This window comes from Cottoperca gobio, unplaced genomic scaffold (genome assembly GCF_900634415.1).
Source record: "Cottoperca gobio unplaced genomic scaffold, fCotGob3.1 fCotGob3_332arrow_ctg1, whole genome shotgun sequence".
Lineage (NCBI taxonomy): Eukaryota > Metazoa > Chordata > Actinopteri > Perciformes > Bovichtidae > Cottoperca > Cottoperca gobio.
This window is the reverse complement of record NW_021166938.1, coordinates 95,764-120,718: the sequence shown is the minus strand read 5'-3', so window position 1 is coordinate 120,718 and position 24,955 is coordinate 95,764. Positions and strand designations below refer to the sequence as shown.

The following is a 24,955-nucleotide window of genomic DNA, read 5'->3' as shown; positions in this document are numbered from 1 at the left end:
ACACACACACACACACACACACACACACACACACACACACACACACACACACACGTAAGTCTCGTTTTAGACACTCTGTCTCTCAAGGCTGACCAGAGCTGTGTGGCCACAAAATCAAAACAGTGAACTGAAAGAGGCTAAAAGACTCCATAGAGCTGAGGAGAATATAAGGTACTTGGTGATAATTCTTGGTTTGTCACTATGAGAGACTTTCATAATACACATAGTCATCTGATCCATTGTTAATATCAAAATAAAGGCTAGATAAAAAAAGAAGAAGAAAAGGCTTAGTAAACCTGCTATACACTACCTACCGAGCACCAAACATCGCACAACCTGGCTCCACTGTGGAGAAAGTGGAGCATTTAGCAGCTAAACAACCATGCATTTTTCTCAGGTACTACACAAAAGCATAGCTCAAAGGAGAGACACAAAGAATGCTGATGTTGCTCTGTATCTGGATGGTAACCATAACCACTTAATCAGCCAGTATTATGGGGTTGATGATCATCTGTAATGTTCCTTTTCTGCCTCCTGCAGTTCAGAAAATGATTAATGTAGCTTTAATTATGAAATAAGTATTAAATCAAGATAATCGGGATAATGTTAAATGTTAAATAAAAAGAAACAAGATTAAATAAAAGAAAGGCAGGAAGTCTCAAAGATCTTTTCTGTAAAAAGGAAATCGACACTACATTATATTCAACTAAGCTCCATTTTGTCAGTCTCCCCAACAACTGTTGGCTAGCTAAGCAGCAGGTAAAGAGGTGGGTGGTGATGGTCTAGTGGTACAGATTCCAAACAGAACACTGGAAGTCTGTGAGTTCAACACCAGGGCTGCCACCATTGTGCCCCTCAGCAACGTACTTAACCCTGAGGTGCTCCAGGGAGACTGTCCCTGTAGGTAGTTCACTGTAAGTCACTCTGGATAAGAGTGTCTGATAAATTACCTGTAATAATAGTAATAATGTAATAATAAAGGGCATCCAGCACAAAGGGTTACTGGGAGTTTTTATTATTTTCCAGTAACTATTTACTTTGCAGTCCATGGCCTGTGACATCAGAACCTAGACTATATAAATGAATGGAGGTGGGCAGTTTAAATAAATACATCTTGTCCAGAGGAGGAGGAGAAGACGGGAGGGAGACAGCACGTAAGAAGGAGCACAGAAGGCAGTGGTGAGGGAGATGGACAGAAAAGACACCCAGCTGCTTTGCTCTTTGCTGCTGTGTATCATCACTCAGGTGAGACCAGATGAGACATATTTATATCCTCTCTTTAATATCATAGGTCATATCATTAGCCACAAAAGAAGTCTTTCTGTCAGGTGCATCAGAACTATACTTGAAGAAACTGTTACAGAATCTCAGTTCTGACATGGTTATATTATGGGTAGGGGATGTCCCTGTTGTTTTCATAATGACATAGATTATGATTATTGGAAATATTTGAAATTATTGAATTATTACAAAGCAAAGACCAGCCAATAATCATCTTATCATGGGGGAATCGCAGCAGTACGTGAGCAACGACAGGAGAGTTTCAATCTAGTTTCCAACACAGCTGGCCCCAAATCTAAAAATAAATGTTTTTGTTTATTAATGTTTTGCACATGTTGTGTTATTTGGAAGTATGTAAAAGCATATATAATGTTTTAGCTGATGTTTTGCTTTTTGTTTGGTATATGTGTGACCAGAAAATGCTTGTTACATTGTTGATGCTTGATATATAACAGTGTCTTGTAATCCCATGTGGGATGAGCCCAATGTTTGACATTGAAAAATAAAATCCCTATTTAATATTAGTCAACTAATAAGTCTTCATTCTCTGATTGTAAAATCAGTCAAAGTGTCAAGTATTGCTGTCTCTAGTAGGGCAGAAGAATCTGCAGTGCTTATCAAAGCATATTTGTGGATACTTTTGTGGTGTCAGAATAGTTTTTTCTGAAGTGACTAATCTTTTCACTATAATGGTTGATAAGTAAAAACTCCCCTTCCATAAAAAGGTACAGAAGCTAATATAATCAGCTCGGAGAAGCAGCCCCAGAGATCAGAGTGTTTCATTTAGTTCTGAACCTTTCTGGTTGTCAAATTAAATGGAAATACGGAAAACACCTAATATGATGATGCTATCATCTGAAAGTCACACCCACTGGTTTTATATGGGGCTCTGACACATGTTGTAATGTAAAAGTAGTGTGCAGAATCTCTATGAAAGTGAAAACTGACTGCAGCCACACTTGATAGTATTATACAACTACTAATTGTTCCATTTCAATTACACAGCATTGGTCAAAGCATTTTTGAATCACGCAAAGCATCCTCACCTTATGCTGCTGTCACAGATGACTCACACTGAGTTATTCAGAAGATCACCAGTAGAACATGCAGAGACAAGATTTAGGGTCAGTTCACCCAAATCCCAAATGTATAAAAGAGTTGTGTGTGCTGTTCAAAGAATTTTAAAAAAGACATTTCAGAAGCAATGTCATAGTTACCGGAGCTATCTCTCTTCAGTAGAGAGAGCTTCAGTAAAAATGTTCACAGTGACATGTATGGAATACCTTAACAAGCAATAACTGTAATACCAGTGGAGCCAGATATTAGCACAAGAGCTGCTGTGCTGCAGTATAAACAACAGCTGTATCCTGTTCCTCTCACTTTAGGTGTGGTGCCAACTGTGTACTGGGCCATGCCAGTGCCCGCTCAGCAAGCCGCGCTGCCCTGTTGGTGTTCCTCTCAAGTTAGACAGCTGCGGGTGCTGTCAGGTGTGTACTAGGCAGGAGGGCGAGGCCTGCACTGACCGGCTACCCTGTGACACCCGCCGAGGACTGCAGTGTGACTACAGTGCCAGCTTCCCTGGAGGGCCGGGACAGTGTGTTGGTGCGAACAAAGTAGACTCAAACTGAAACACATTAGTTTGGATAAGAGGATCATTTATGCCACTACTGTGCTAATTATTACGATAGCACTGTCTACCTTTGAATGTTCTGAGTGTATGGTACATTTTCTGTTTCAGAACTAAGAACACTACGATAGAATAATAAAAAGAAAACAAACATCTCTCATTTATTGTCTATATAGCAGCTTTTTACCTGCTGACATCACAAGTTTGAGACTTCTCTGGTTTCTGGCTTTGAGAGAGAGAGTAGCTCATGCTCACAAATATTGATTGAACTTTCCTAGGACATATTTAATTTAGGAATATTTCAGTTAGGTGGTGTTCCCCTTTCAGTCATTTTTAAAGAATAAAATCCAAATATTTGATGGTTCAAGGTTCTCAAATATTAGAATTTGCTGCTTTCCATCAGAGTAAATTCTTTGAATAACGTAATGATAGGAGGCACAACCTGAAGCAGCTGTCAACACTACTACTACTAAGTATAAGAAACATGTCCTTTCTAGCACACTTAATACTTTATGTAATCAACTGACTCCATTCGTGACTACCCTGCCTTATATACCAAATAGTTACTTGCTATTGTTCTCAGTAATGACTGGATAACAACATGTTTCCTGCAAGTTATTTGTCTGCACATGGTTCTCATAACTCATCACATACTTGGCACAGAAAGGATGTAGTGAGCGTGCCACTTTCACCCACATAACATTCCCTCCTCTTACCCTTCTTCTGCTGTTATCAGGTCGGAACAAGCTGGGCTGTGAGATGCATGGCAGGAGGCTGGAGGAGGGAGAGGTATTTCGACCCTCTTGTGCCCAGCTCTGCTACTGTCTGGGGGGAGGGGTGACCTGTGTGCCCCTGTGCAGCCATGATTTGCAGAGGCCTACTGATAAGTGCCCCAGCCCCCAGCTGCTGAAACTACCAGGGAGCTGCTGCAAAGAGTGGGTGTGTGACGGCCTTGACAACAGCTTTGCCTCAAATCCATCAGCAGGTAATAGGATTGATGTTGTTGATGTTATCAGAATAATAACTGCAGCAACAACTCTGTTAACGAGTTAACGCATCAAATAGCTACTTTGAAGTCTGCAGAGGCGTATCCATCCCCTCCCTGCCGGCTCTTGAGAAAAACACTAAACCAATTGGAGGGTTTTCAGCTACTTCCTGTGAGGCATTAAAAGCTGCTTTTACATTCTGGTCAGCAGGTGGACACATGGACCCACAGTCAACTCCCAGCATGTTTCAGGTCGCCACAGGTTGGATTGTGACGAAATAAACAGATTTCAATAACAAAGAGGTGTCAGGAAGATGAAACATCTGTGTGAAACATATGCGCATATTATTCTTAACAAAACAACCGTTCAGGACTGCATATGTGTTGAATCTCTCCTCAAAGCTTTCCATTCCAAACAACTTTCAGCTTCATGCACACAGAAAATATTTTCCTCTTCGTATTTCTTTCCAGCAGAGCAGGCGCGTCAGGACCACAGGGGTGGGCTGTCCGGCCCGTCGTTTGGCTCCATCGCTAACTGTATCAAGTGGACCTCAGACTGGAGCCCCTGCTCTCACAGCTGTGGCCCAGGTGTCTCTAGCCGTACCACAAACAGGAACTGGGTTTGTCGCCTGCAGATGGATACCAGACTGTGCCAAGTCAGGCTGTGCCAGACTCTGCTGCTCCGAAGGCTGCAGCCGGTCAGTCCATTATTGACACACACAGTAATTCATAGATATTTTCAGTGATGTACTGCTTTTCTGAGCTGCCTCTGTGTACCATTTTGACATCCACATGATTTCCTCATGACCTACATTGATCTCAAAAACATTATATCTCCTGTTAGCTAAAGTAGACAAAAAGAAAGACACAATACTAGCTGGCATCACAGCAGACAGCTTTCATAACACTATGTCTGTGCTATAAAAAAAAAATGCAACTGTAGACCTCGTGGGGACCTCACGGCTGCAATCCTATGAGGGAGAGAAGGATGAGGGTGAGATATTAGCCTGTTGAATAAGCTAACTATATGTTGGTCAAGGATACAACCATGTGAGTATATAATACATCCTCTGAAATAAAACAGAAAACATCTTCTCTTTTGTCGTCAATTTCAGTGTTTGATTTTTGTGAATTATGTGTGCCTAAACTCACACAACCTTCAAAACTCTTTGGTACTGTAACTTTGGTGATGAATACAATATCACAGGATACAACAGGACCATTACTATGGGGGTATATTATCCCACTAGTGTTTGATGTGAGCATTACGTAGGTAAAAAAGAATCTGTAGCAGGGCTGCTGGAGCACCAGAGCGTACCGTCCCAGGTTCTGTGCCTTGATTTATCCAGAGGGACGATGCTGCAGCCCCTCCCACACCAGGACAGTGCGGATGGTTTTCTGTTACCCCCAAGACAGGCTCACCCAATAGCAGGTGATGATTATCGAGTCCTGCTCCTGCAGCATCTCCAACTACCGCCAGTCCCCAGCCACAGCTGGCCGCAGTGTCCTGCCCTGGCTGTGAGCTGCATGTGCATCCAGCTACAAAAAAGATGGACATAAGGACATTCATGCAGGCTTCCTCACCTGCATCAGCATCTACAGGAGTGGGGAACCTTTTTCCTATCAAGGGCCATTTTTTTTTACAACATCCTTCGAGGGCCATACTAATTATTGAACTCATAACCTCTGCAATTTTTTTTAAGACACAGCCCATTCATTTCACCTTTCTTTTATGTTGTGCAAAAAAGCAACTTTTTTATCCATGTATCTTTCTGTTTTATCAGAAATCAGAAATCCTTTATTAGCCCCACAACAGGGACATTTATCTTGTCACAGCAAAATAACATATGAAGTAAAAAGGCAGTAAACAATAATTAAATAGAATAAGAAATAATAATATAAGTACCAAGTGGTTGATAGAAAATAAAGTGAATATTGCACAAATTATAAAAAGTGAGTATTGTAAATGGCAGTGATAATTGCACAGCAATGGTGGAATAGTCTGTTCTTGGTGTGGTGGTCTACCTCTCTATCTGTCCATGTTTGTATGTTACGCTCTGGAGAGAGCTGCTTGTTGGACCAAACTCTGCCGAAGAGCGTTAACTTTATCCAAACGCACTCGTCCTTTCAGCTCGTGCAGTTCGACATGTTTCGTGCAGTAATGACGCTCAAGATTATTTTTCATCACCACAAGTACGTCCACACATACTAGGCACACTGGCCTTTTATTTCCACAAATAAATAATCATTCGTCCATTTCTCCTGGAAAGTGCGACATTCCGCATCCAGCTTTCTCTGTTTTACACTCACCATGCTGCGTTCGCTGATGTCAATGACCGTCTCCTTTAATATTGATGTGTTTTGACATGACGTGACCACGTGATGACACGCTCCGCTCGTGTTGTGTTCAAGGACCCTGATCTTGCCAGGAAAAACAGTCAATCGCCCGTCTATTGCTTTCTAGATATTTTAGTTTTTTTTCTAGTGGATTTTTTTGCGTGTGTTTATGAATGACCTCAAGGGCCGGATCAAATGGTCTGCCGGAGGTTCCCCACCCCTGATCTACAGGTACCTGGGCATTGTGCACCCCATGAGAGTGATGGGGAAGATCACCAGCCGCCACTCGCTGGCCATAAGCGCCTTGGTCTGGCTCTTCGTCATTATTCAGATCTTCCCAGATATGTTTTTTACGACAAGAATGATCAAATGTTTTATTTTCAGCTGTGGCATACAGATTTGATTCATAAATCACACATACTTACACAGGAAGTAGGTTGAGATTGTTTAGATTTCATGATAGCAACCTTCACACTGTACATTAAGCAGATGATGCTGTTGCTTTGTCAGCCAGGCAGCAGCCTAATCAAGAACACAACTAAACTGGTGAATAAATGTGTATTAAAAAATATTGTATTTATGTGATGAATATCTAGAAGAATGTCATTTGGTTGTCTGCATTTGATTTAAAGGACACAATCCACCTTGTTGTTTAAAAATATTACATAATCAGTGTTTGACAAGAGGGAGTGTGTGAGTCCATGAGACATTTTAATAACCATAGACATTTGTACAAGAGTGAGCGTCACGACAGGTAGGAATGGTGTAAATTATGTCACAGAAATAAATCCTTTGATTTGTTATTCGCAAAGGTCTGTGATGTTGATGTGTTATTTTTGTTTAGTCGGTAGGGCTCTTCTTCATGTGTATCACACCAACCTCTTGACTGGGAAGTGGGCGGGCATCGTCTGGGTTTGTATTCACTTCAGTATTGTTTCGCACACGTATTTCCACAGAATTCTGGTCTGAGCGAGCAGGCCACTGCCAGCTATTTTATTTTCCGGAAAACTTCAGATGGAATTAAAGAGAGATTTTAGGGGAACCAAAGAGATGTCTGGAAATACCACGCACGGAGCATGCGGGAACATCAACCTATATTTTACGCACGCCTTTCTGCCGCCCGTGTTCATCACGGTGTTCGTCGTCGGGACGCTGTCCAACATCTGGGGACTGAGAAACGTGTGCACCAACTGGAACAAAATAGGAAACATTAACATTTTCATGTTCAACCTGGGGGTGGCGGACCTTCTGTACCTGTTCACCCTGCCGTTCCTCGTGCACTATTACGCGTGCAAAAGCCGCTGGCAGTTCGGTCAGCCTTTCTGCAAGGTGACACGTTTCTGCTTCAACCTCAACCTTTATGGCAGCATTGGCTTCCTCACCTGCATCAGCATCTACAGGTACCTGGGCATTGTGCACCCCATGAGAGTGATGGGGAAGATCACCAGCCGCCACTCGCTGGTCATAAGCGCCTTGGTCTGGCTCTTCGTCATTATTCAGATCCTCCCAGATATGTTCTTCGACAAGAATGATCTAAAATCCCCAAACTCGTGTTACGACACCACCTCGGACGAGTTTATCAGAGGCTACCTGCCTTACAGCATTGGCTGGACCATCACAGGGTTTGCCATACCATTGGTTATCATTTTGGTCTGTTATGGACATGTTGCTGTGGTTCTTGTCAAAAAAGCCAACGTCAACCCTCTGCTGAAGCAGCGGTGTCTAAAACTGGTCGTGATTCTGGTGATACTATTCTCCATCTGTTTTATCCCCTACCATGTCTTTAGAAATGTTAATCTGAAAACCAGGATTTTGAAGCAGAATGGGATTTGTCGCACTAGTTACCGAGACATCTACATTGCGCATCAGGTCGGCAGATGCCTGGCTTGTCTAAACAGCGCATTAAACCCTCTGATTTATATCGTGGGGAATGACGATTTCATGATGAAGCTTCATCACCTCAGCAGGCGGGCCCGGCTGTCTCTGGCCGGCCTGACAGGAGCGATCCTTTACCGCAAACCGATGGAAGCGGACGCGGATTCACCGTCAGAGACTCGCGGTAACTCCGACCCAATGAAAGTATAAAACGCACAATCGGTTCATCTGAGATACACTTCCGTGTGGCTGAGTCCCTGAGTATCATGCACCGCCAGAGCTACCACATTTCCGGGAACAAAGTACAATGATGAGCGATGATTTGCAAGATATTGAGCCTTTTATCTAGCAGTGCCATAAGACATCTAATGTTCTGCTGCAAAGTCCAATTCATGTACTTTGCTTGAGCATTGTATTACTTGTTTATATTTTTGCGATATACGTATTACACTACTTTTGCACTCCTACAGGTGAAGCATTTGACACAGGCTACTTGGCAAACGTTTGTATATTCCAGGGTTTACCAAACCCTTAAAAGCTTTTGAAAAAGAACCATATTAAACTGTCAGAGTGATCATCCCACAGCCTTTATATTGCACGTTTGTTTAGAGAACTGCAACAGTGATGTAAGTGCTGGGATCTACTTTCTGAAGAATTGGTGGAAGAAATATTCAAAACACCACACTGTAAAAAATAATAATAACAGCTGTCCTGTATTAAAATGTTTAAATAAAAGTATTATCAACTAAATTTTCTCAAATATAAAAAAATTAAAGTTCTCTATTTATATTGTTGGATCATTATACACAGGTTAATATATTCTGTTTACGAGATGGGTTTATTCAACTGTAGGATCATTTTGGAGTGTTTACTTTGTGCTGCTGTTGAACTGTTTTTGCATTATACAGAGATGAGCTTCTGTTATTGTTTTCACCCCATTTATATCAGTGAAGGTAGGCTAACAATACCCTCACTGACTTTTGTATTAGACTGCATAGTTTTGGTAGGTGTACCTAATAAACTGGCAACTGTTTGTATACACAATAAGGCTGCAAATAACGATCATTTTCTTTATCCATTAATGTGCTGATTTATCAAACATCAGAAAACAGTGAAAGATACCTGCCACAAATGTTTAAAGCGCAAGTTGACGTCATCAGATGTTTTGTTTCATTTGACTAAGAATCCAAAATCCAAAGATATTCAATATACTAAGGCACCACAAGGAAAAGCAGAAAATTCTGTTGTGGAATGTAAATATTTTATGAAAGAATCATATCCAACAGATAGCACATACTTAGAATATAACCTCTCTGCCCTTAAAGACAACGAGACATCATCAATTGTTCATGTCGCTTGGATCGCCATGACTACATGTCGGATTATAATCAAGTGTGAAAGCACATTTTGCTCATAAGAGCCAGAGCTATTGATGTGTTGACTGACAGCGAGATACAGCAGCAAGCATCAGACAACATGAGTTAATTGGGTTAAGTGTTAATAAGATGACCATGTGTGTGTATGTAAGGTCTCGATCTGAACAAAGGCAAATAAATGTAATAGGGTAAAAAATATATAATATATAAATAATATTTCCCTCTGGAATGTAGTGGGGTCGTAGTATAAAATATCACAAAATGGAAATGCTCAAATAAAGTACAAGAACCTACAGAGTTGTAGTGAATGTGTCTAATTTACTTCCCCCTGCAGGTTTTAAGACAACAGTAGCAAACACACACACATAAACCCAGTCAACGACCAGACAAGATGTCTTCTGTGACCTGTTTGATTTCGGCATTGTGAAAAAACACTGTACATATTCCATGTTGTATGGCTTTCCCCTGTGGTATAAACAGCTCGTGTCACAGGTAGGCCTGCCTTTTTCTGAATGATAACAAGAAAAATGATACGTATGAACTAATTTCTAAACTCAGGTGTTGCAGCCAATCATCAGAGAAATTCTCTAACGCACAGTTTATTTTATAGGTATTAAATGCAACTTTATGAATTATCTACGATTGTTTTGCAGGTTTTCTCAGATCAGATGTGTTTCCCCCAAAGTACAGACTGAGACCCAGAGTACACCTTGATTAAAGATGCAGAAGCCAGTCTGCAAACGAGACTGTTGACTTTATGTGGTTGCTCAGCTATGCAGGAGATATTTATCTTCTCCGTGCTAACTTCACAAACTACTGAGAGAATTTAAGGAAGCTGAAGCTACATGAACAATCTTTGTACCTCTCTGTAATGCTAAAGGATCTTTCTTTAGCTGCTGTAGCAATGGTAACTGTATTCTGTGATTTTCTAAATCTAGTTAGGCAACACTTTATAATACAACCTGTGATTTAAAGTGTAATTTCATGTTATGAATCAGGTAGCAATAAGATACTAGTTACCTACTGGTACTTCACTGTAGGTACAAAGTACAGTCAGGCAATTTAGAAGAAAATAAAAAGATTACATTCCTTCACAACTATTGCATAATTAGTTCTTACTATGTGATTGAAGGGTAAAAAGAGGAGAACAGTTAGCAATATTACAGGTATGTTGTCATTTTGGGAACGTTACTCCCTTTATGTTTTTCTTTTCAATAACCCCCCCATCCAAGTTTCCTGAGATTTCCCCAACACCCTTGTGGCAGTGGGGTGTGGTTAGGGCGCCGGCTGCTGTGGAGAGACAGGAGTGTCCCAGCTGGAGGCCAGACAGCTGAACGGAATCAGGTAATCAGTCACATAATAAATGCATGGTGATGGCCTGGTTCTGTTCTCTTGCAGTAGGCTGGGTTCCAGAGGAGACGGGGACGCTTCTGCAGCCACGACGCAGCGCAGCCTGAATAACAGCGGACAGCAGAGCGACGGACAAGAGAGCTGTGCCTGTGCCTGTAATATAAAGCTTACCTGTTTGAGAATAAAGCTGTGTGTGTGACACTACACCTCCTCTCTGTCATCCTTATCCCTGACTGTGGACAAGAGTCTCCACAACCCTGTTTCTCCTTTGTACCCCATATTCTTGCTTTCTTTAAATGTAACTACATTTAAGTACCAGGAGGAACCGGAATGTATTTTATTGGTAGCAGGTACTGGATTCATACTGCAAAATTACACGGTAAAATGCAGGCTGTATTATAGTTCTTTGCAAGGATATGGAGAAATTTTGCAACAATTTCAGCTACTTTACACACTCGCCTTTTCAGGAAAGGGTGCAGCTGTTGCTCAGGAGTTCAACTACCTAATTTCTACAAAAACTGTGTTTAGCCAACATAAAAATCCAAGCTTAGATGAATATCTGAGGTGTGTATCATTACTGGAAAAGGTCTGATGTCATCTGAAGCAGCACAATGAAACCGGAAGTCATGAACCATGAAACCATGGGCACGGCTGGGTGAAGTCTGCGCCCTGGAAGGATTTCATTAAACTACTTATTAAATCCCAACTTGCTCTGCCCTAGCAGCAGATATGTGACTTCCTGGCTTGTTAGGAATAATGACTCTGGCTCTGACTGGAATCTGGTTTGCAAATCAGAGCAGGTTTGTGCTATAAACGGTAACATATATCACAATAAGAATATACTTTCCCAGTCCAACATTCTCCTGGCCCATTGAAGTGTACACAAAGGCCACAAGTGGCTTCTGTTTGGACGAAAGGCAGAAAGATAATAATTCACAAACTAATTATTCTGCACAAATATGAGATGCACAACCACTTTTCCCACCAAAGTTAACTATTATGTAAAGAATGCTACTCTGCAGTGTGTGATGTAATGAGAGCAAAAATAAAGGAACTTGTGCAAAATCTCAACTGCATGTAGCATCGCCCTTCCTTCCTGTGGTTTCACACTGCAGAGGTTTTAGGCATTCATTTAAGCAGCCCTGACTTCCTTACTCTTTGGAGTTCATTCCATCCGTGTCCTTTGTGCCTTTTTGGTGTTGGAGAAGGATTCTAACAGAAACCTGTGTTGTCTCTACAGATAAATATTACCATCCTGCTGTTTTCTCTCCCACTCACTCTCTGATTCTGTAAACACAGTCTGGCAGGAAAAACACTGAGCAGCCTGATGAATGTGCATAAGCACTTAGAAGCAAACACCATGAGCAGCTACGACCAGAGACCATGTATTATTCTGTCAAGGAAAAAGGAACACGGGTTTGGAAAATCAGAAATATTGCACTTCTAATCTTATTTGCGAGTGGCAACTTTTGACCAAGTACAGTCAAGATACAACAGCTTTTTTGTTTAATAGCGAATAATGTAAATTCTCCGCCTCACCAAGGAAATGGCACAATGCAAGATTGACATGTAGATGTCTTATCTGCTTCTGCTACAACTTTTCTCTGCTGTCTTTTGGAAGTTCAAAATTTTGTTCACTTCAGACTAAAATGCTGTTCTGTTTCACTTTATTTATTCAGCCTGACATTCTGTTTGTCTTGTCTTGAGGAGGGGTTAGTCATTGTGTTAAGTGAGTCATGTATCTATCCTAGAAAGTCATTTTCAGTGGAGTGTAAACTGAAGCTGTTAACTTAACATTATTCCCATACCGTGCACTCATAACAACTTGTTCGGCTGCGTCAGTCTCATACAAAGTTGTAGTTTAACCTTAACCATCCATCCATCTATCCATCCATCCATCTATCCATCGTCTACCACTTATCCGGGATCGGGTCGCGGGGGCAGCAGCTCCAGTAAGGAACCCCAATCTTCCCTTCTCCGGGCCACATCCTCCAGCTCCGACTGGGGGATCCTGAGGCGTTCCCAGGCCAGTGAGGAGGTGGCATCCTTACTAGATGCCCGAACCACCTCAACTGGCTCCTTTCAACGTAAAGGAGCAGCGGCTCTACTCCGAGTCTCTCACGGATGGCTGAGCTTCTCACCCTATCTCTAAGGGAGACGCCAGCCACCCGTCTGAGAAAACCCATTTCGGCCGCTTGTACCCGTGATCTCGTTCTTTCGGTCATGACCCAGCCTTCATGACCATAGGTGAGGGTAGGAACGAAGATCGACCGGTATATTGAGAGCTTTGCCTTCTGGCTCAGCTCTCTTTTCGTGAAAACGGTGCGGTACTCACTTTTTATAATTTGTGCAATTATCACTGCCATGTGCAATATTCACTTTATTTTCTATCAACCACTTGGTACTTATATTATTTTTTATTCTATTTAATTATTGTGTACTGCCTTTTTACTTCATATGTGCTTTTGCTGTGACAAGATGCATTTCCCCGTTGTGGGACTAATAAAGGATTTCTGATTTCTGATAAAACAGAAAGATACATGGATAAAAAAGTTGCTTTTTTGCACAGCATAAAAGAAAGGTGAAATGAATGGGCTGCGTCTTAAAAAGGTTTTGCAGAGGTTATGAGTTTAATAATTAGTATGGCCCACGAAGGATGTTGATAAAAAAAAAATGGCCCTTGATAGGAAAAAGGTTCCCCACCCCTGAACTACAGGGACAGTCCCCCTGGAGCAGCTCAGGGTTAAGTATCTTGCTCAGGTGTCAATGGTGACAGCCCTGGTATTGAACTGTTTGGGAGCTTAACCACGAGACTAAATGTCCATCAAGAAGAAGAAGAAGAAGAAGAAGAAGAAGAAGAAGAAATTGAATTTATATAGCGCTTTTCAAGACCTCAAAGCTGCAAATAGCCATTATAGGATATTTAAAGATAACAATAACTAAAGAGATATCTGAGATCACTTTACCTTTTCTTTCTATAAAACCTCAGATTTACCCTAGGGTCCCTTGACATATTTACAACACATTAGACAATCTTATCGGCCTCTGTCTGACCTCATAAGCAAGTAAAGTCTCACAACTCAGAAAACCCAAACATTGAGACAGAAGATGATGATCAAGAACAAAATCATCAAAGCTAAAGTGTCCATGGTTTCAATCCAAAACCGTTTAATGTCATTACCCAGGTTCTATTTTCTCTAGTGCAGGGGTCGGCAACCTTTACTATCAAAAGAGCCATTTTGCCCCCTTTTCCACCAAATAAGATTTGTCTGGAGCCACAAAACATATTTGATAACACAGCTTCTAAGTTTTGTATATAGTTATATAGTTATTTGTTGCATTTATGAAATTATAGAATGACAATAAAGGAAACTGTTGCGATCGTATTGCTATGTTTACCTGTTTTAACAAAGAAACACACCAAACTCTTTTAAATAAAAGGGAAAAATACACTGGCATATTTAGGCCAACTTTGAAATAAATTGAACACAGAACTATGCAGGCCTATTTGACTTCTCGCCATATTTGATTAATCAAATAAAAATGAAATCAGAATCAGAATCAGAAATCCTTTATTTGTCGCACGACGGGGAAATGTACGTTGTTACAGCAAAGAGAGTAAAGTGATGAGTAACAATTAAATAGAATAAAAATACAGTAACGTACACGTGTACAAGTGTAGGGTAATTGCAAAAGTTATAAAAAGTGAATAGTGCACATGGCAGTGATAATTGCACAGTGTTGGAATAGACTTTTGTTGGTGTGGTGGTCTACCAGGGGCTAGTGATGGTGAGATGTAGCTTCATGAAACATTGAAGCTTTCCATTCAATTGGTTCACTCATGGGTCGAAGCTTCATGGTGCTTCATTTGCTCTACTGTGCCATAAAGTGGACAATAAATGTAAAACCGGCAGAGTGATTACAGCTTTGGTGTGTGAAGCTTTGAATTTAATAAATGAATGAATGATGTTTGTGATGCCAATACATAAATGATGAACTTATTAATATGGTGTCTGTTAATGTTAGTGGAGTCAAAAGGGAAAGTGGAGACAAATTGTGGAGAGGGTTGTGATGTGAATGTGCGTGTGTTACGTCAGCATAGATGAGGTGTTATTGTTGTATCCACGTTCTTTTGAACACAAAGGACACTTCACCTTTTAAAATACCAGAAATGAGAAGAAAGACATTAGAACAAAGGATACGCTGTCACATTTATTTACAGTATATTACGTTAGTTATTATTACTATGTGCATACCTTATTAGGTGAGATCAGCTCAAAATGTTCCCTGAAAATCTCCTCTTTCTTGCTGGTTCCATCGCAAAAAAAATAAGCTTGAATAGATTGCAGACAAATGTTCAATAAAGTCCACAACTTGTGAGGGGGATCAATTGCGGTTCACTCCCCTTATATTGTGAATGGCAAACCAGTTCCTGAATCAGTCACGTGGTACGGCAGGTTCGCGAGGCTTCGAACGTCATCACATACGTCATCAACACAAGCCTCAATACGCGCTTCACAAAAATCTTCCGCGATTACTTGACACACGCTTCGAAGCCTCGACACGAAAGGACACATCACTACCAGGGGCCGTGGTGATTGTACAGTCTGACCGCTGCAGGGAGAAAAGGCCTACGGTATCTCTCCGTGAGACACCGCGGGTGAAGCAGCCTGTCCCTGAAGGACCTGCACAGTGCGGACAAAGTGTCCTGGAGGGGGGGGGGGACATATTGTCCAGTAGAGAAGACAGCTTGGCCATCATTCTCCTGTCTCCCACCACCTCCACAGTGTCCAGAGGACTCCCCAGGACAGAGCTGGCCTTCTTCACCAGTCTGTTCAGTCTCTTCCTGTCAGTAGCCAAGATGCTGCTGCCCCAGCAGAACACGCCATAAAAAATAAATAATGCCACCACAGAGTCAAAGAAAGTCTTAAGGAGTGCCCCTGCACTCCAAAAGATCTCAGTCTCCTTAGCAGATAAAGCTGCTCTGTCCCTTCTTAAACAGAGCAGCAGAGTTATCTGACCAGTCCAGTTTATTGTTCAGGTGAACACCCAGGTACTTGTACGATTTTACAATCTCAATGTCCATTCCCAGGACGTTCACTGGTGTTGGGGGAGAATGATGGCGCCTCCTGAAGTCCACCACCAGCTCCCTGGTCTTCCCTGCGTTGAGCAGGAGGTAGTTCCTCTGGCACCAGAGGGCAAAGTCCTGTGTCAGCTCTCTGTACTCCTTGTCATCCCCATCAGAGATGAGGCCGACAATAGCAAAGTCGTCAGAGAACTTCTGCAGGTGACACTTTGCTGTGTTATGGGTGAAGTCTGCAGTGTAGAGGGTGAAGAAAAACGGCGCCAGAACTGTTCCTTGGGGGGCCCCTGTGCTACAGACAATCATGTCTAAGTGACACTCCCGGGTCCTCACATACTGTGGACGGTTGGTGAGGTAGTCCAGGATCCAGCTGGTGAGGTGATAATCGACCCCCGAGCACTCCAACTTGTCCCGCAGCAGCCAATTAATATAATATAAAAATACACAAAACAATAGAAAATACAATCTAAAAATGAAATGAATAAAAAAAACGTACAGCTGCAGCCTAATAGCTTAGAAAGAGTAAACATAAAAAAATAGGGCAGTATGTATTATTATGTGTGTTTTCATCCAAATGGTGGTGATCATTTCTTTGGCTTTTAAACAATTCACAACAGCCACATGTGGCTCCTGAGCCGCGGTTTGCAGACCTCTGCACAAGGCCCTATCTAATTATTGCATGTGCTTCAGAATTCTGCCTTTAGGGTGCCACTATGCCATGTGTGGGTATTTTTAATGTTTCATCTTCATTGCCCACCTAGACTAGAGCCAAGTTTTTTTTTTCACCAACCATTTCATCAAGAACTTAACACAGTTTTCAAGTCAAGAAATCCTGCAGTGTTATTTTATTTGTAATAAAGCAGGTAAATATATTTCTCTTTGTAAGTATATACAGTCTGTGGATTCTCTTCATTTTCTTCATGTCTGAAAAGGTTGTTCTCACTTGGAAATATTCAAGGTCTTCAGGGTGATGCTGTCAATCCACAGTCCATACAAGAAGTTTACAGCATCTGTTCTCTTGACAGAGAACTTATAGTACCTGTCAGGTATCAGGTTGCTGACCTGTATGTCATACGACTGGCATATAGATTTAGTAAGCTGGCCATGTTCAGTGGTAGTTGGGCAAAGGCTCTCTACGTTGATCTCAAACTTTTGGTTCAGCTCCTTAGACTGCTCGCCTGCGACTTCTCAACACAGATGCACAGCGTTTGATGTCGTGCAGGACTCAAACCTGTTAAATATCACCGGTATCTTGATGTCCACTGATGCACTGAGCTGTAGTATGGGTAAGTTGCCTGTGTTGGAGATGAGCTGGTTCTGCAGCTTCAGTCGGCCGCGATTCCGAGTCAATCTGCTCTCAAAATCATTTACGTACTGTCGGGTTTGCCGGAGCCTCTGCTGCAGGAAAGCTGCCATGTCACTGTCCACCAAACCGTGGTTGTTGGTAGCAAACCCTCCCGTTGTATTTCCAAGTAGTACGAGCTGCTCTGCACGAGCCGCAGCTCTTGCTTCATCACCTTGAAAAATACATCACATGAACTGGTGAGTCCACAGGTAATCTGCTATGTGCTCAACCTCTCAAACTGTATCACAGATATCCCTCAGACAGTACATTTATACGAGTGAAGGATTTTAAAATGCTTCAAGACCCAGCAAACCCATACAGGTGTTTTCAATAACTCTGGCTAGTTATACCTCTAGAAGTTAGGAAGTCTTCGAAACTAATAACAATGATACAAGTGTAAATTGTCCCGCCCCTGACAGGTGTAGGAGCCAGTGAAGAAGCTGTCAATCAAGCACAGTCTGTACACGCCCACACAATTTTGAGAATCATCACACACCTGTGTAGGTGCACTATGGGTGTAGAGAGGACTAGATGAAATTCACTATATGTTATTTGTATAACAAAGAACAAAACAAATACATGATGACACAGAAGTATATAGCTTAGCCAGCTTTACATTCTGGTATACTATGATGTGTTTGTCTAAGTCTGGTGCAGAGCAGCTGTAAGATTTGGTTGCAGAGATATGGAAGGGCGTCCATCTGAGTCCTGACCTCCTAGGTTCCACGTTCATCTGGGTTACTTGTGGTTCCTAGAGTCTCTAAGAGTACAATGGGAGCCAGAGCCTTCAGCTATCAAGCTCCTCTCCAGTGGAACCAGCTTCCAGTTTGTGTTCGGGAGGCAGACACACTCTCCACATTTAAGAGTAGGCTAAAGACTTTCCTTTTTGATAAAGCTTATAGTTAGGGCTGGCTCAGGTTTGCCCTGGATCAGCCCCTAGTTATGCTGCTATAGGCTTAGACTGCCGGGGGACACCTCCCTGCTCTCTTCCTTCTCTCCCTCTCTCTTCTTCTCCCTCTCTTCTTCTCCCTCTCTATCTGTATGCATTTATGTAAATATATGTTACTAACTCACCATCCGGGGTATCATCCCCGGAGTGTCTGTCTCTCATGTGGCAGGTTGCCACTGATAAAGTTTACGTCAGGATCATGAATCGTGACAGCGCCTGCTGACCTGGTCCTGCTGGACACCGGGAAGCCTTATTGACATTTTCCTGGATTCATCCAAACTTTCTATTTCTTTTTTTTTTTTCCAACACAACATAATTTCTGTCAAATGTTGTATTTGTACTATGTTGTTTATCCTGTACACACGACATCTATTGCACGTCTGTCCGTCCTGGGAGAGGGATCCCTCCTCAGTTGCTCTCCCTGAGGTTTCTTCCATTTTTTCCCCTTTAATTTTGGGGTTTCTTTTAGGAAGTTTTTCCTTGTGCGATGCGAGGGTCTAAGGACAGAGGATGTTGTAACCTGTACAGTCTGTAAAGCACACTGAGACAAATGTATAATTTGTGATATTGGGCTATACAAATAAATTTGATTTGATTTGATTTGATTTGATCTGAGCTTGTACAAGCCAGCTTGACCTCATCCATGGTAACTGTAACACACATTCACATTTACTCATGTACAGTGTGTGGGTCATAGGCAACATGCTGACAATCGAAACAATTTGGAGTTAATTTAATCTGCAAATGTATTCTTAGGGCATTTTCTAATATGACTATGAAAAATAAAAAACAGATATACATCCTTAAAACCAATACTGTCATGAAGTGGATACTGTGAAACTGTGGAAAAATGCAAATGTGATTCTGATATTCACAGACCCAAGGTTGTTTTCTCTTATGATTTGCCTTCTTTACAAATAAGGAAAAAACTCAATCCTGTGGGACGTTTATACTATGAGTATGAGCAGCAAGCAACATACATGGATCACTGGCTTTTCAGGTGCCAACCATCAAAAGAAGCGTTTACAGTAACATGTCATATATTACATTGTATTAATGTATGATTAATCTTCTTTTATTGCATAACAAAAGCCCCGATGTTACTTGCTTGTTCTTTCTATTTTGATTGTTGACCAGCGATGGGAAATAAAAGTTCCAATCAATAAAATCATCCCAGACAGGCAGTTATCACAGCTGCTTACCATAACCACTCCAAAGTCCAAACTCATGCCTAAACCCACCAGCCAATCACAGTGATCTGATCTGTCAACATGCTTACACTCATCTGTCAACTATCACTACAAACTGAGCCCACAACATCCTCTTTCTGTACACATGAAAATTCATTACATTGAACATTTATTAATATAACCTTCTTTACATTTCTATTAAAAAGATTTAGTATTCTGTGAAAAAGATTCAACATGAGCTGAAATTGCTTCTACTCATTCTCTGGACATTAACATTTTATTTATTAATGGATTGTATTTAATTATTAACAATACAAAGTTCTATATTTCTCTATTGTGAATGTGGTTATGGGTAACTTTTTAAAACGCTATGGGGTGGTGAAAATATAATAGGATAACCACTTGTGAGACTTGATTGAACTTCCGATAGATGATGATAAGGTCTCATAATGTTAATGTGTTTTGCAAGCATTAAAGTCATAAAGTCACTAACCAATGGCCAAAAAAGTGAGGTGAACACATTTTTATATTTATAACAAATTTATTTCAAGAAAAAGGTCATGTTTAAAGGTCACACGCACACAATGAGTGAAATCTCACTTCCGGTCAAGCTAACTCAACTATAGCTTACTTGAACCAACAAGCTAGCTAGTGTTACCTTACAAACATTTACATTTTAATTGTCAGTCACTAATCAGGGCAGTGTAAATCAGATCAGTAGAACTAACATGATTAAGATAATCAATTAACCTAATACACATTACCCTTTTATTATCTTATAGTTAATATATGCCTACATGATTTTCTAAAGTGAACAACAAGTTTAACCTGATACGGCTAGCTAACAAGCTAATACCAGATAATACCTAAAGTACACAACACTTAGCAGACTACTTAGTATTTAACTCATACAATAATAATCCAGTGGACTAGTAATCCAAACATTCCATCCATCCATCCATCGTCTACCGCTTATCCGGGATCGGGTCGTGGGGGCAGCAGCTCCAGTAAGGAACCCCAATCTTCCCTTCTCCGGGCCACATCCTCCAGCTCCGACTGGGGGATCCTGAGGCGTTCCCAGGCCAGTGAGGAGATATAATCTCTCCACCGAGTCCTGGGTCTTCCCCGGGGTCTCCTCCCAGCTGGACGTGCCTGGAACACCTCCCTAGGGAGGCGCCCAGGTGGCATCCTTACTAGATGCCAGAACCACCTCAACTGGCTCCTTTCAACGTAAAGGAGCAGCGGCTCTACTCCGAGTCTCTCACGGATGGCTGAGCTTCTCACCCTATCTCTAAGGGAGACGCCAGCCACCCGTCTGAGAAAACACATTTCGGCCGCTTGTACCCGTGATCTCGGTCTTTCGGTCATGACCCAGCCTTCATGACCATAGGTGAGGGTAGGAACGAAGATCGACCGGAAGATCGAGAGCTTTGCCTTCTGGCTCAGCTCTCTTTTCGTCACAACGGTGCGGTAAAGTGACTGTAATACCGCCCCCGCTGCTCCGATTCTCCGGCCAATCTCTCGCTCCATTGTCCCCTCACTCGCGAACAAGACCCCGAGTTACTTGAACTCCTTCACTTGGGGTAATGGCTCATTCCCTACCCGGAGTAGGCAATCCACCGGTTTCCTGCTGAGAGCCATGGCCTCAGATTTGGAGGTGCTGATCCTCATCCCAACCGCTGCACACTCGGCTGCGAACCGATCCAGTGACTGTTGAAGGTCACAGACCGATGATGCCATAAGGACCACATCATCTGCAAAGAGCAGCGATGAGATCCTCAGGTCACCGAACTGCAACCCCTCTCCTCCACGACTACGCCTCGATATCCTATCCATGAACATCACGAACAGGATTGGTGATAAAGCGCAGCCCTGGCGGAGGCCAACATTCACGGGAAACGAGTCCGACTTACTGCCGAGTATCCGGACACAACTCTCGCTTTGGGCGTACAGGGATTGGATGGCCCTCAAAAGTGACCCCCTCACCCCATACTCCCGCAGCACCTCCCACAGTATCACCCGGGGGACCCGGTCATACGCCTTCTCCAGATCCACAAAACACATGTAGACCGGATGGGCGTACTCCCAGGCCCCCTCCAGGATCCTTGCAAGAGTAAAGAGTTGGTCTGTTGTTCCACGACCAGGACGGAATCCGCATTGTTCCTCTTCAATCAGAGGTTCGACTACCGGCCGAACCCTCCTTTCCAGTACCTTGGAGTAGACTTTACCAGGGAGGCTGAGAAGTGTGATACCCCTGTAGTTGGCACACACTCTCTGGTCCCCCTTTTTAAATAGGGGAACCACCACCCCGGTCTGCCAACCCCTAGGCACTGTCCCAGACTTCCACGCAATGTTGACGAGGCGTGTCAACCAAGACAGCCCCTCAACACCCAAAGCCTTCAGCATTTCTGGACGGATCTCATCAACCCCTGCGGCTTTGCCACTGTGGAGTTGTTTGACTACCTCAGTGACTTCCATCAGGGAAATTGACGATGATCCCCCATCAGCTTCCAGCTCTGCCTCAACCATAGAGGGCGTGTTAGTCGGATTCAGGAGTTCCTCAAAGTGCTCCTTCCAGCGGCCGATAACCTTCTCAGTTGAAGTCAGCAGGGTCCCACCCTTGCTGTACACAGCTTGGATGGTTCCTCGCTTCCCCCTCCTGAGGTGCCGGATGGTTTTCCAGAAGCACCTTGGTGCCGACCGAAAGTCCTTCTCCATAGCTTCTCCGAACTTCTCCCACACCCGCTGCTTTGCCTCTGACACGGCAGAAGCTGCCGCCCTTCTAGTCCTTCGATACCCTGCAACTGTTTCCGGAGTCCTCCCGGATAACATAACCCGGAAGGACTCCTTCTTCAGTCGGACGGCTTCCCTGACCACCGGGGTCCACCACGGTGTTCGAGGGTTACCGCCCCTTGAGGCACCTAAGACCTTGAGACCACAGCTCATCACCGCAGCTTCAGCAATAGAGGTTTTGAACATCGCCCACTCAGGTTCAATGCCCCCAACCTCCACAGGGATGGCTGAAAAGCTCCGCCGGAGGTGTGAGTTAAAGATCCCCAGGACAGGGGCTTCCTCCAGACGTTCCCAGTTCACCCGCACTACCCGTTTGGGTTTACCAGGTCTGTCCAGAGTCTTCCCCCACCCCTTGATCCAACTCACCACCAGATGGTGATCAGTCGACAGCTCCGCCCCTCTCTTCACCCGAGTGTCCAAAACATGCGGCCTCAGATCAGATGATACGATTACGAAATCGATCATTGACCTTTGGCCTAGGGTGCTCTGGTACCACGTGCACTTATGAGCATCCTTATGTTCGAACATGGTGTTTGTTATGGCCATTCCATGACTAGCACAGAAGTCCAACAACAAACGACCGTTCGGGTTTAGATCAGGGAGGCCCTTCCTCCCAATCACGCCTCTCCAGGTGTCTCCATCGTTTCCCACGTGTGCGTTGAAGTCTCCCAGCAAGACTACGGAGTCCCCTACTGGAGCCACCTGCAGGGCTCCATTCAGGGTCTCCAAGAAGGCCGAATACTCAGAACTGCGGTTTGGGGCATAGGCACAAACAACAGTCAGAGTTTTCCCCCCCATAACCCGAAGGCGTAGGGAGGCGACCCTGTCGTCCACCGGGATAAACTCCAACGTGGCGGCGCTCAGATCTCCACCGATTTATATTTTGTAAATATTTATGCATTTTTTATATTCATGTACCAGCTAACCCAGAGCAAATTCTTTGTAGGTGAAAACCTACATGACAAGAAAGATTATTCTGATTCTAAATACTTACTGTATGTGGATGTTGTTATATACCATAAATTAGAAGCCGCATGACGAGATTGATTGATTCCACAATCACAAAACAAATGTACACGAGTATCAGCCCCTCTCCATAGATTTATGCAATTTGATAGAACTAGCCTGATTACAGAACGGAATTGCATTAGACATGGTGCTAGCTGAAAAAGGGGGTGTCTGCAAATTGTTTGGCTCTGTGTTGTACTTTCATCCCAAATAACACAGCCCCTGATGGATCCTTTACCAGAGCTTTGAAAGGACTTGACAGACTCAGCAAAGAGCTAGCATCAAACAGTGGGGTACTCATAGACTATGATATAGAGCAGGAACACGACAGCCAGGAAGATGATTTCGTGTGAATAACTCTACAAAGTGTTCTTTGCTGCCATACCGAAGCCACTGACTTTATTGTAGTTACAGTCTCTCAGTCGTATACAGATATTACAGTCTTATACAGACATTAGAAGTTTACTAATATTTACTGTCTTTTACTGGAAGTGTTTTTTATTATACTGAAGCTAATTGTCTTTATGCTGGAATAACAAATGAAGTTCTTTGGTTTTATACAGAAGGTACTTTTTATGACTGGAATAAAAACAAGTGCACTATGAATGTATTCTTGTATACCATATGCTGAATTTGTACACCACTCGGTGCCTTATATTTACTGGAGATTATACACACCATAAATGGTGTGTAAAGGGGGAATTGTCAGGTAAATTAATCCATATTGGAAAGACTATCGTATGTATTTGTTTACCTCAATCAATATATATATATCTACACTACGAATATGTTTCTCTGCAATTATGTATTTTCTGCACTGAGTGTATTACAAACATAATAGGGGCACTTCCCCTTTAAGAAAACGGGTCAACAAACCATTACTTCCTGACTGCTGACGGAGGATCGTGTTGGCGCCAAACTGGGACCAATGAGGAGAAGGTCAACGCCTACTCCTTGTATTAGATGCGATGATTTCAAATGTTTCGGGACACACCTGGAGCGGAGCCGTGAGACCGCAACGATGGGGCTCTTTGAGCCATGCGGTCTGTGGAAACGGCGAAGTGAAAAGTGTCCTCAGCTGAGAATATTTTCTTTGTTTGACTTATTGCGTTAAATAAATATATAGATTACATCAGGAGATTGCTGTTTTGATTCGACATTTAAGCTCCGAGTTCTTCAGCTTTTTCCCAACCCTTTACAAGCAACCTATTTCCTGACTGATAAAGCCAAATAAAAAACATGACCTGTCTCAGACTACACAATTTGTCACAATATTATTGACAAAGTAGCAGTCCTATCATGAGACATACGATAAAACACAAAAACAATACAAAATAAATCTGTAAAAACTAAGTTAAATAACAAAGAAATAAAGGAATATGTAAATGATTAATTTAATTTAAAAACAGTAACAATAAAAAGTGAAATGAAGAGAAAAGGCAATCATACTATGGTATTTGTCTTCTTATGTGTGTGAGATGGTAAATGACAGCTGTAATGGTTTTACATTAAACCTAGGCCTAAATATTAAATATAAATGTTGCAATTGAGTATATTCTTACCAGAAGTTTCCATAAGAACAAGGGGAAGTAATCTTCTGTTGAATACAAAACAAGAAACATATATTGGTAATGTCCAAGTACACCATTATTAATGCAGTAGTTTTACTTTTTGTGTAAACTTATTGGAACATGTCAATCATTACAGACATCCATAGAGATGAGATAACCAATTAAAAATGATTCATTATTTAACA

At 42.4% G+C, this 24,955-nt stretch overlaps 3 protein-coding genes across 3 annotated transcripts; 2 read left to right on the top strand and 1 right to left on the bottom strand.

Annotated features, from left to right (window-relative positions):
• Positions 1–1,188: 1,188 nt before the first annotated feature.
• Positions 1,189–5,322, top strand: LOC115005621 (WNT1-inducible-signaling pathway protein 2-like). Its single transcript, XM_029427518.1, has 5 exons — positions 1,189–1,245; positions 2,667–2,883; positions 3,645–3,893; positions 4,365–4,615; positions 5,188–5,322. The coding sequence occupies exons 1-5, from the start codon at positions 1,189–1,191 to the stop codon at positions 5,320–5,322; spliced, it is 909 nt and encodes a 302-aa protein (XP_029283378.1).
• Positions 5,323–6,849: 1,527 nt separating this feature from the next.
• On the top strand, positions 6,850–9,828 carry LOC115005618 (P2Y purinoceptor 1-like). The gene has a single exon (XM_029427515.1). It carries the CDS (start codon positions 7,245–7,247, stop codon positions 8,313–8,315), a length of 1,071 nt encoding a protein of 356 aa, XP_029283375.1. The 5' UTR covers positions 6,850–7,244; the 3' UTR covers positions 8,316–9,828.
• A 7,004-nt stretch (positions 9,829–16,832) lies between these two features.
• On the bottom strand, positions 16,833–18,853 carry LOC115005620 (fibronectin type III domain-containing protein 11). Its single transcript, XM_029427517.1, is given in 5 exon segments — positions 16,833–17,353; positions 17,356–17,431; positions 17,677–17,699; positions 17,876–17,967; positions 18,801–18,853. Coding segments are annotated over 5 exon segments (765 nt in total).
• Between the last annotated feature and the right edge of the window lie 6,102 nt (positions 18,854–24,955).